Genomic DNA, 12,408 nt, shown 5'->3' with positions numbered 1-12,408 from the left:
CCCCATTTCCATGTATTCTGCCTTCAGTTTCTCCAGTGCCTACAACCCCAATCAGGGTATATCTGAAACTTTCCCATATTTGTCACCAGAATGCTTTTATATGCTTATCTTGAATTTGTCAGCAACTTAGTGGTCGTGGCTGACTCCTTTTCTGTAGCCATCCCTAAGTAACCTCTGTTTGTCTTCATTTGTGTAGTTATAATTATTTCCACACTCTCAAGAAAATGAATTTCTTCTTGTTCTAGTTGCCAGAAACATGATTGGGAAATGAGGAATTAATCTACTAATGTTGTCCATAAAGTTTTGTTACAGTGCTGATATTGTAGCATCTAGATGAATGGAGGGTTTTTAGCTTGGTGTGTAAGTGGTCTTAGAAATATGTTTTATCAGGGGCGCCTGGGTGGCTCAGTCGGTTGAGCGTCCGACTTCAGCTCAGGTCACGATCTTGCGGTCCGTGAGTTCGAGCCCCGCGTCAGGCTCTGGGCTGATGGCCCAGAGCCTAGAGCCTGCTTCTGTGAATCCCTCTCTCTCTGCCCCTCCCCCGTTCATGCTCTGTCTCTCTCTGTCTCAAAAATAAATAAATGTTAAAAAAAAAAATTAAAAAAAAAAAGAAATGTTTTATCAGTGACTTAAAACACTTTTGCCTGCTGCTACTTGTAATTTCATGCATTTGCCTTTCTTAGGATTTTAAAAAATCGGGGAAACTAAACATATTAAGGAGAGTTTTATTGTAAAGATAGGACATACAGTGTTACATTTTTGCAAGTCTATAAAAACTCTCAGAGTAAAATATCTTCATGTCTGTCATACCAGCAGACAGATTATTTACAGTTTGGAAAAGAGAAAGTTCACTTTCTGCCAAACTGAGGCAGAGGCGGTGGGACCTTAATATCTTGGCCTCTCTCCAACTTCTTTTCACAATCCACCAGATAGTTGACTCCATCGATGACTATCTGAACAAGCTCAACCTTTGATAGTGAAAAAGACAAATGATTAATTTGCATAGAAGACACATGCAAGGGATTAATTAATAAGAACAATACTGGAACAAATAAAAAGTGCCATGTTAGATGGACTTGAGAGAAATAATCAGAAAGAAGAAATTGTTACTAAGTGTTGTAGAGGAGGGATATCTGATGGTCATTGCCAGAGATGAAGAGCAGAGATATTACAGGGCTACTCAGTCTTTTTTTTTTATTATTATTTCAAAGATGGAGTTACTACATTTGAGAACTCTTTAAATATATGAAAACCATTAATGTGCCTCTCAAACCCTTTTGTCCCCATCAGTCTCTGCTATGAGTTTATCTAAAAGTAAAATTATACACTGACACCTTGTTTTGTTCTTTGACCTGGATCTCTCTTAAGACCTGCCGCTAAGCTGAGCACTCAGTAATCTGTAGTTCAGATATTATTTACACAGTGGATAGCTCTCTGAAAAATTGTTTAAAATCAAATGTTTGGCAATTAAATCATGTTTTCACTGTATCAAGTAAGTTTGCTTTTTTTGAAAAATTTTTTTCAATGTTTATTTTTGAGAGAGACAGAGACAGAATGCGAGTGGATTAGGGGCAGAGAGAGAGGGAGACACAGAATCTGAAGCAGGCTCCAGGCTCCCAAGTTGTCAGCACAGAACCCTACACAGGGCTTGAACTCATGAGCTGTGAGATCATGACCTGAGCCGAAGTCAGACACTCAACTGACTGAGCCACCCAGGCGCCCCAAGATAAGTTTGCTTCTTAAAGGAAAGTTTGTAAGTTATATTATGATAAACTTTTAAAAATTCCTGGTTTTTATAAATTTTTGTTTTGAGAGAGAGAAAGAGAGTGTGTGTGTGTGTGTGTGTGTGTGTGTGCAGGGGAAGGGCAGAGAGAGAGGGAGACAGAGGACTGGAAGCAGGCTCTGTGCTGACAGCAGCAAGTCCTATGTGGGGCTCAAACTCGCAAATGGTAAGATCATGACCTGAACTGAAGTTGGATCCTTAACCGACTAATCAATCGGTGCCCACCCCCCCTTTTTATAATTCCTGCTTTGAAACAAAGTTAGAACTTTGATTCACAAATACTAGTTTTTATTAAATTCAAGCACATCTACCTACGAATTTCTTTTTCCTGTGATCCTCTACCTAATCAATTGTACTGTTCCTAAAGAAATGCAAACTCTGGGGCACCTGGTGGCTCAGTTAGTTGAGCCTTCGACTTTGGCTCAGGTCATGATCTCACGGTCCGTGAGTTCGAGCCCCGCGTCGGGCTTTGTGCTGACAGCTCGGAACCTGGAGCCTGCTTCTGCGTCTCCCTCTCTCTCTGCCCCTCCCCCATTCATGCTCTGTCTCTGTCTCAAAAATAAATAAACATTAAAAAAAAATTTTTTTAAAGAAATGAAAACTCTGATAGTATGCAATTACTTAATTCCAGACAGCATTAAAATGCTTGATAAGAACTCAAGAATGAACAGCAAGGTTACAGCTGAACATACCTTAGGTAGGATTGACTGTAGTCCCTTCCCCACTCCTTTTCATGCATAAGGAAACTGAGCCCCAAAAGAGGATTCAGTCAGAAAACTAGTCATTGAAACACATATTTTTTTTTTACTTATTTCATTGACCTATCTTGGTGTTTTTGAGGGTTTGTAATGAGATGATTCTCTCGTTGACTGCCACGAGGACTCCATCTTGATACAAATCTTCTTTGGTCTTAAGGTCCCTTCATCTTTAACCTAGGAATTCTTTTCTTAAAATTATATCCTAACTAATAATCAGAGTTGTGATTAGCGTTATGTATAGATATGGTTATAGAATTATGTATAGATATGGTCAAATAAAAAATCAGATTAAAAAGATAATGGAGTGTCTTTACTGTCACTAAAAATGTTTTTAAATACTTATTATAAGAAAATGCTCATGATGGAATAGTTATAGTAACAAATATATGACTAAATTTTGTTTTTAAAAGAGGTGTTTGAATAACTGCAAAAAAAAAATAGAAGGTATGCTTTGTGCTTGGAGAGCCCCAGGGCAGCCCCAACACAGAGTGCCTTGGGAACCCCAGCCCATCTCAGCCACAGCTGCAGCCATCCAGTCGCCAGGCACACACACAGTCTACATATGGAAAAAATATACGTAAGACCATTCTTTCAAATTTAGAAGTAGCTGTTCCACCCAATTCAGAGAAATAAAAAGTCGAAAAAATTGGGAGACAGAAGAATATACTCCAAACCTCAGAAAACTGAACTAAATGAAACAGATAACCAATCAACCTGATCAAGAGTTCAAAATAATGATCATAAAGATGCTCACTAGACTGGAGAGGAGGGTAGATGAACTCAACTTCAAGAAAGAGAAAATCTAAAGAAGAACCAGAATTGAAGAATGCAATAAATAAAAAATATATTAGGTAGAATCAACAGATTAGAGGATACAGAAGAACAGATAAGCAGTCTGGAAGACAGGGTACTAGCACCAGAGCTGAACAGCAAAAAGAAAAAAGAATTTTAAAAAATAAGGATAGGTTAAAGGATCTCTTGAACATTATCAAGCAAAGAAACATTTGGATTATAGTGGTTCCAGAAGGATGAGAGAAAGAAAAAGGTGCAGAAAATTTTTAAGAAATAATAGCTGAAAACTTTCTTAGCTTGGGGAATGAAACAGCCATCCAGGTTCAGAAACCATAGTTCCCATTAAGATGAACCATAGATAGTTTCCATTAAGATGGACATCCATACCACAACCATGATGCATGATGCATAACCAGAGATACAACCTGTTATGTATAAGGGAAACCCCATAAGGCTTTCAACCGATTTTTCAGCAGAAACTTTGCAGGCCAAAAAGTATGGCATTAATATATTCAAAGTATGACAGGAAAAATCTCCAACAAGAAATACTTTATCCAGCAAGGTTATCATTCAGATTTGAAGAGAGAGTGTTTCCCAAACAAAAGTTAAAGGAGTTCATCACCACTAAACTGGCCTTACAAGAAATGTTCAAAGGATTTCTTAAAGGGTAAAAGGCCATAATTACAAGAAAATTAGGAAGGAAAAAAATGTCATGAATTAAAGTAAACATGGAATAAATGCAGTAGAGCAGACACTTATAAAGCAGGTATGAAAGTTTTATGACAAAAGTAACAAAATCAATTATATATTTAGAAAACTAAGGGGATACACAAAATAAAATGTTTTATGTCTATGTTACATTAACACAAAGGGGGCAGTATAAATCAAGTTCTTTTAGAATGTGTTCGAACTTCTGTGGCCATCAATTTAATAGTCTCCTATGTACTTAGAATGTTACATAGGAACTTCATGGTAACCACAAACCAGAAACCTGTAAGAGATAGATGGACACACACACACACACACACAAGAAAGTCATCAATCTTGAGGAAAGAGCAAGAGAAGAAGAAAGGAACAGGTAAGAACTACCAAACTACCAGAAAATAGTTGACAAAATGGCAGTAAGTACATATCTATCAATAATTACTTTGATTGGAGCATTTATACCACTTAAAGGACAGTAGGTGGTGGAATGGATAAAAAACAAGACTCCCTTCAGACATAAAGACACATACAAAATAAAAGTGAAAGGGCAGAAAAAAAAGACATTCCATATAAATGGAAGCCAAAAAAAACAAAACAAAACAAAAACAACCAGGCAGTGATACTTCCATCAGATAAAACAGACTTTGAAACAAAGACTAAACAAAAGACAAAGGACATTATGTAATGTTCTAAGGATCAGTCCAACAGGATATACCAACTGTAAATATTTGTGCACCAAACATCACCGTTCCTAAATAAAGTGAATATTAGCAGACATAAATGTAGAAATTGATGATAATGCAATAATAAGGGACTTTAACACGCCACTCAGATCCATGGACAGATCATCCAGGCATAAAATCAATAAGGAAATAGTGGCTTTGAACAATATATCAGACCAGATGGACCCATTCCATCCAAAACCAGAATACACATTCTTTTCAAGTGCACATAGAACATTCTCTAGGATAGATAACATGTTAGGCCACGAAACAAGTCTCTGTAAATTTAAAAAGACTGAAATCCTATCAAGCACCTCTTCAAACCACAGCAGTATGAAACTAGAAATCAGTTACAAGAAAACTAGAAAAAACACAAGTGCAGGTTAAACAACATGCTATTAAACAACCAATGTTCCTCAACAAAGAAATTGAGGAAATTAAAAAATATATGAATACAAGTGAAAATGAAAACTCTGGGTCAAAAATCTCAGACTGCTTTCACTGTGTCCCAAAGAGGGAAGTTTATAGCAATACAAATCTAACTTCAAGTAATATAAAAAATATCAAGTAAATGATCTAACCTTATATGTAAGGGAAGAACAACAAACAAAACCCAAAGTGAGTAGAAGGAAGAAAATCGTAAAAACCAGAGCAGGAAAAAGAGACTTAAAAACAAGAAAGAAAAATTTAAAAAGCAATGAAACCAAGAACTACCTCCTTAAAGATTTAAAAAGTGATAAATCATAAGCCAGAATCATCAAAGAAAAATAGAGGATCCAAATAAAATCAGAAATCAAAAAGAAGTAACAATTGACACCATAGAAATACAAAGGATTTTACGAAACTACCATGAAAAATTATATGCCAACAAATTGGATAACTTTGAAGAAGTACATAAATTCCTAAAAACATATAATCTTCCAAAAGTGAACCATGAAGAAATAAAAAATTTGAACAGACTAATTACTAGTAACAAAGTTGAGCAGGTAACCAAAAACTGTCAAAGTTCCTGGACCAGATGGTTTCACAGGCAAACTCTACCAAACATTTAAAGAAGAGTCTATACCAAAAAACAGAAGAGGAAGAAAACCATCACAATACATTCTATGAGGCCAGCATTACCCTTACACCAAAACCAGACGAAATCACTACAAGAAACCTACAGGCCAGTATCACTAATGAACATAGATGCAAAGATACTCAACAAAATACTAGCAAACCACATTCAACAGTACATTCAAAAGACGATTCACCATGATCAAGTGGGATTTATTCTAGGGATGCAAGATTGAATAAATATCCATAAATCAACCTGATATATAACACATTATAATAGTATATAACACATTAATAAAATGAGGATAAACACCCTAAGCAAACCAAAGCATCTAACAAAATACCATATCCATTCACAATAAAAACTCACCAAAGTGAGTTCAGGGAAAACAGACCTCAACATAATAAAGGCCCTATATGACAAACCCACAGAAAAACATCATCTTCATACTCAGTGGTGAAAAAATAGAGTTCTTCCTCAAAGATCAGGAAAAAGACAAGGATGCCTACTTGAAGTACTTTTATTTAACATAATACTGTACTGCACCTAGTCACAGAAATCAGACAAGAAAAAAAAAATCCAAATTGGTAAGGAAGAAGTAAAGCTGGCACTACTTGCTTGCAGGTGGCATAGTACTGTACATAGGAAACCATAGAAACTCCATCATAAAACTACTAGATTAAGTGAATTCAGTAAAGTTGCCCAATATAATATTAATATACAGAAATCTTGTATTTTATACAATAACAAAGTAGCAGAAAGAAATTAAGAGAATGCCACTTAAAATTGCACCAAAAAGAATATAATATCTAGGAATAAATCTAACCAAGGAGGTGAAAGACCTATCCTCTGCAAACTAGAAGACACTGATGAAATTTGAAGATTACACAAAAGGAAAGGTATGCCATGCACATGGACTGGAAGAATGAATATCATTGGAATTTCCATACTGCCCAAATCACACTGTATATAGATCAATGGAATCCCTACCAAAGCACCACTAGAATTTCCCACTAAACGAGAATAAATAATCTACAAATTTCCATGAAGGCAAAAAAGACCTTGAACAGCCAAGGCAGCCTTGAGAGAGAAGAACAAAGCTGCAGGTATCACAATTGCAAATTTCAAGATGTACTGCAAGGCTATAGTCATCATAACAGTATGGTGCCAGCATAAAAAGAGACACATAGATTCATGGAACAAGACAAAGTGCTCAGAAATGAAGAGGATGTGGAGAAACGGGAACCCTCTTGCACTGTTGATGGGAATGCAAACTGGTGCCGCTGCTCTGGAAAACTGTGGAGGTTCCTCAAAAAATTAAAAATAGATGTACCCTATGACCCAGCAGTAGCACTGCTAGGAATTTACCCAAGGGATACAGGAGTACTGATGCATAGGGGCACTTGTACCCCAATGTTTATAGCAGCACTCTCAACAATAGCCAAATTATGGAAAGAGCCTAAATGTCCATCATCTGATGAATGGATAAAGATGTGGTTTATATATACAATGAAATAGTACTTGGCAGTGAGAAAGAATGAAATCTGGCCATTTGCAGCAACATGGATGGACCTGGAGGGTATTATGCTAAGTGAAATAAGTCAGGCAGAGAAACACAGATACCATATGTTTTCACTCATATGTGGATCCTGAGAAACTCAACAGAAGACCATGGGGGAGAGGAAGGGGGAAAAAAAAAGTTACAGAGAGGGAAGGAGGCAAACCGTAAGAGACTCTTAAAAACTGAGAACTGAGGGTTGATGGGGAGTGGGGGAGAAGGGAAAGTGGGTGATGGGCATTGAGGAGGGCACCTGTTGGGATGAACACTGGGTATTGTATAGAAACCAATTTAACAATAAATTTTATATATAACTACTAGATTTACTACAGTAAATCTAAAGACAAAGGAGACAAGAGTATACAACGGGGAAAGATTGTCAATAAATGGTGCTGGAGAAATTTGCTGGATGCAGAAGAATGAAACTGTACCACTTTATTACACCATATGCAAAGATAAACTCAAGATGGATTAAAGACCCAAATGTGACGGATGGAACCATAAAACTCCTAAGAGAAAACCTAAGCAGTAAATCCTTGGACACTGGCCTCAGCAATAGATCCATGGATAGGTCTCCTCTGGCAGATAAAACAAAAGCAGTAACAAATCTCTGAGACTATGCTAAAATAATGAAACAACAAATCAGATTAAAAGATGGGCAGAGCACCTGAATAGACATTTTCCCCAGCATGACATACAGGTGGCAACCAGACACATGAAAAGATGCTCCACATCACAAGTAGCAGGAAAATGCAAATGGAAACCAAAACGACACAATCATACGATATATCTGTCAGAATAGCCAGCATCATGAAGACAAGAAATGACAAATGTTGTTGAGGATTTCAGAGGAAAAGAAGCCCTCATGCACTGTTGGTGGCAATGTAAACTGGTGCAGCCACTGTAGAAAATAGTTTGGAGGTTCCTTATAACATTAAAAATGGAAACACACACACACACGGAAGGAAGGAAGGAAGGAAGGAAGGAAGGAAGGAAGGAAGGAAGGAAGGAAAAAGAAAAGACGGGGTGCCTGGGTGGCTCAGTGGGTTAAGCATCCGACTTCGGCTCAGGTCACGATCTCATGGTCCTTGAGTTCGAGCCCCGCTTCAGGCTCTGTGCTGACAGCTCAGAGCCTGGAGCCTGCTTCGGATTCTGTGTCTCCCTCTCTCTCTCTGCTCCTCCCCCGTTCATGCTCTGTCTCTCTCTGTCTCAAAAATAAATAAACATTTAAAAAAAGAAAAGAAGAGAAAAAAAACACCAGGGGCACCTCGGTTGAGCATCTGACTTCAGCTCAGGTGATGATCTCACAGTTCATGGGTTCAAGCCGCTGTCAGGCTTTGCACTGACAGTGCAGGGCCTGCTTCAGACCCTGTCTGTCTGTCTGTCTGTCTGTCTCTCTCTCTCTCTCTCCCCACCTCTCCCCCACTTGCGTTCTTTCTCTCTCAAAAATAATCATTAAAAAAAATAGAAACACCACATGATCCAGTAATTCCATTACTGGTATTTACCCAAAGAAAACAAAAAACACTAATTTGAAAAATTATATCCACCCCTACATTTTTTGCAGGATTATTTACAATAGCCAAGATATGGAGGCAACCTAAGTGTCCATTGATAGATGAACAGAGAAAGATGTGATATATGTATATATACATATGCACATACATACAATAGAGTATTACTCAGCCATAAAAAAGACTGAGATCTTGCCATCTGTGACAATATGGATGGACCCAGAGGGCATTATAAGTGAAAAAATCAGAGGAAGACAAATATATCATTTTACTTATATGTGTAATCTAAAACCACACACACACACACACACACACACACACACACACACACACCAGAAATGGGCCCATAAATACAGAGAACTAGTGGTTGCCGGAGGCAAAATGGGTGAAGGGAAGTGGGAGGTATAGGCTTCCAATTATAGAATAAGTGACAGGATGAAAGAGAATATAGTGTTATTATAATAGCACTTTATGCTGACAGATGATATCTACATTTGTGGTGAGGATAGCATAGCACAAGGAGTTGTCAAATAAGATGTACACCTGAAACTAATGCAACATTGTGTGTTAACTATACTTCAATAATAATAAAAAACCCAAAATGACCAGATTCCACAATACTCAGGAAAAAAGTGAAGTTCAATGGATGCAGCAAAAGAAAAATGAGGTCCAGACTCATCTGGAGCAAGGTGATTTACCTGATACATTAAGGAGAATCACGGTTTTCCTAAATAACAGCTGTAAACTCATGAATAAATTTGTTCATATGAATAAAAGTATACAAAAAAAAATTTTTACATAAAACCATCATTTAAAAAATGGAAGACAATACAGAATAATGTTCACAATGGTTTTCTTAGTGTTAAGTTAAATAAGTAGTGTTATTTTAAAATGTTTTTGGCATTTTTCTAGCTTTTATAATGGTCACCTATTAACTTATAGACTTAAAAAAATGTTTCTAGGTGGTGACTGCCTTGCTTTCCAGTAATAAAAATCTAGTTAATATTAGAAGCAGATAGGCCTAGGCTCCAGATCTTCTTTATTCACTACACTATACATTATTCAGTAAATTTCAGAAGCTGTATTTATTTATAGCTCCTTCTTCCTCAAGTACTTTACCAGAGTGGGAGCACATAAGGTGATTTGTTTTGAGTGTTTCCTCCTTCCCTTTTCTCAGTTTTTTGGTAGGGATACCAATAGGCAATGAAATATTTGAAAGCTGGCAAGGAAGAAGAAAGAGCATCAATAATGCAAAGATTTAATAACCAGCCAATAAGTTATTAAGATTTGTATGTTATAAGAGGAAGAGACTTTTAAATTAATAATGGGCATAATACGTTCAATAGGACTATATCCAGATAAATTGGTATGACTTACGGGGATCAGGATTTAGCTGCATGTTATCTAAGTGTGTTCTTTATGCTTCGTCTCCTGTATCACTCCCGGCCTACCTACAGTTTATGAATGCTGTTCATCCTATGTATACACAGAATCTTACTTTATGAGCACAATCTTGTATGTACCTAGTGTATACATTATTTGCCATCTTTAGCCCCCAAAAATAAAATTTTAGAAACTATCAAGGATATAAAAATGCAGCATGTGGCCTTCACCAAAGTAAGTTCAGAATCAAAAGAAAATTCCACTATTTTACCACCCTCAGAGAGCATACATGTTCCGTGATATGACAGTGATAAAATACCACCATCCTTTTGCATAACTGAGCTCCTAATGCTGAAAGATTGCTGGAATACCTCTCAGGTGAGGGACTGACAACAGTCCCACCGTGAACTCCTTTACTCGCCTATACATTCTCAGCTTATGCTGTGCTTACCTTTATGCAGTTACTTCCCATGTAGGAACGGTACTATGGAATGAAACACTAACAGGACTCAGGACAAGGCCCTTTAGTGAATAAGGCGAGGCTCTTTAGGCTACTTCTCTATTCCCTTTTTCTCTTGGGCTAATACTTTTAGCTTGTGTTTGGAAAGTGAGAGAGATGTTAGTTACCTCTGATCGACCAATTCGATCTATGTTGGAAATATCATAAACATCTGCCACTGCTGCCGTGTCCACACCACCTGTGCCACGTTTCTGGAGCCTTAGGTTTTCCAGGATCTTGGAAAAGCGTGGATCCTGGGACAGGGGACAATACTGAGTGTCATAAGAAGCACAACAGATTCACCAGCATTGGCACATTCATTTAGAAAAGATGTACTGTAAGAGACAGTAACAGTATTTATTAAGCTCATACTTACTATGTGCCAGGCCACTATGCTAAAACCTTTATACCATGAAGTAGGTATTGCTTTAATTCTCATTTCACAGATGAGGAAACCAAGGCTCAAAGGAATTAACTTAATCAAAGTCACGCAGAAGGTAGCAGAGCTGTTACTAACTTCTGTATCACTTCTGACATTTGGATGCCAGCTTTGGTGAGTTGATTATTCATCTGTATAATAGTTTTCACTGTATAATTAAAATCATGAAGTTAAATCACATCAAATAACTTTCTTAACACTGGAATAATTTTCATTCTGTTTTTGGTACGAAGCTCATTTTCTTAAATTGTTTTAAAGTATGTGTTTTGCTAGTAGTATTTGCCTACCAGAATCCTTTTTCTTACTAATACACACATGGAGCTGAGGAAATAACCACTAGCTAAGTTCTTACTAGCGGAATGAACACAAGTGATGTGCACACTTCTAGGCCTAGACTTTAAATCTTTACATGGACACACATCCTCTCTCCCCTTTGCACAAGCTGGAACATGAGCCTGACTGTGACCATGCAAAGGGGACACTAAGACAGTGGTCCTCAAGGTACCGTTCCCTGACCAGCAGCATAGCATCACCTGGAAACTTATTAAAAATGCAAATATTGCATGTGAGCCAAGCTATCTGTTTTTACAAGTCTCCAGCCTTGAGTCTGCAGGTTCAAGTGTGAAAACCCCTATACCAGGAGAGACAGAGATGGAAGGAACTCCAAGGGGCTGGGCAGAGCAGCCTGCCTGCCCATCCTGACTTGTAACATGAAGGAGAATTTAAACTCTGTGTTCTTGAAGCCACATCTCTTTCTTACAGCATTTAACCTTTGGTCCTAACTGATACAAGTGTCTTTTGAAGTAAACTTAACCTTTTGTTGTTATTTTCTATTGTAGGTGCAGAAAGTAACGGTTAAGGAATGATCAGTGACCATTTCTTCCTCCACAAAGAAGGCATGCCTGAGCTTATCCTGACGGAACACAACAGGGCTATTGGCTACATGACATTACCTTGCTGAGCTTGGGGATCCTAACATGGACACCAGCCCGTAATCCTGTGCCAAGGTTTGAAGGGCAGGTCAGGATGTAGCCTAGTCGCTCATTCCACATGAATTCCCAGCCTCGCTCTTGGATTAGGCGTTCTACCTACAACAATGAACAAATGGAACTCTTAAATATCCATCTACTCACTACATCCCAAACACCAGGAAGAGACTTGTGTACTGTATGTTTGCCATGAATGAAATTTACGTAAA

The 12,408-nt window shown here is 37.6% G+C and overlaps 1 protein-coding gene and 1 long non-coding RNA gene across 4 annotated transcripts in view; one reads left to right on the top strand and one right to left on the bottom strand.

Annotated features, from left to right (window-relative positions):
- The window catches only part of LOC125935791 (uncharacterized), a 36,716-nt gene extending 24,547 nt beyond the window's left edge, over positions 1–12,169 (top strand). Inside the window, exons 3-4 of one of the 2 annotated variants that reach the window (XR_007461792.1) lie at positions 11,218–11,324; positions 12,050–12,169. This is a non-coding gene — a long non-coding RNA (uncharacterized LOC125935791). The remainder of the gene's footprint in view (positions 1–11,217; positions 11,325–12,049) is intronic. The other variant, XR_007461791.1, reaches the window with a different exon arrangement.
- Positions 691–12,408, bottom strand: part of CKMT2 (creatine kinase, mitochondrial 2) — a 36,773-nt gene continuing 25,055 nt past the window's right edge. For both annotated transcript variants that reach the window (XM_049649735.1, XM_049649734.1), the window contains 3 exons: positions 12,164–12,298; positions 10,900–11,025; positions 691–968 (listed from right to left, as the gene is read on the bottom strand). In XM_049649735.1, the coding sequence (XP_049505692.1) occupies positions 849–968; positions 10,900–11,025; positions 12,164–12,298 (381 nt within the window). In that variant the 3' untranslated portion in view covers positions 691–848. The remainder of the gene's footprint in view (positions 969–10,899; positions 11,026–12,163; positions 12,299–12,408) is intronic.

Source organism: Panthera uncia (genome assembly GCF_023721935.1).
Source record: "Panthera uncia isolate 11264 chromosome A1 unlocalized genomic scaffold, Puncia_PCG_1.0 HiC_scaffold_17, whole genome shotgun sequence".
In the NCBI taxonomy this organism is placed as follows: Eukaryota; Metazoa; Chordata; class Mammalia; order Carnivora; family Felidae; genus Panthera; species Panthera uncia.
This window is presented reverse-complemented; position numbering and strand designations above follow the sequence as displayed.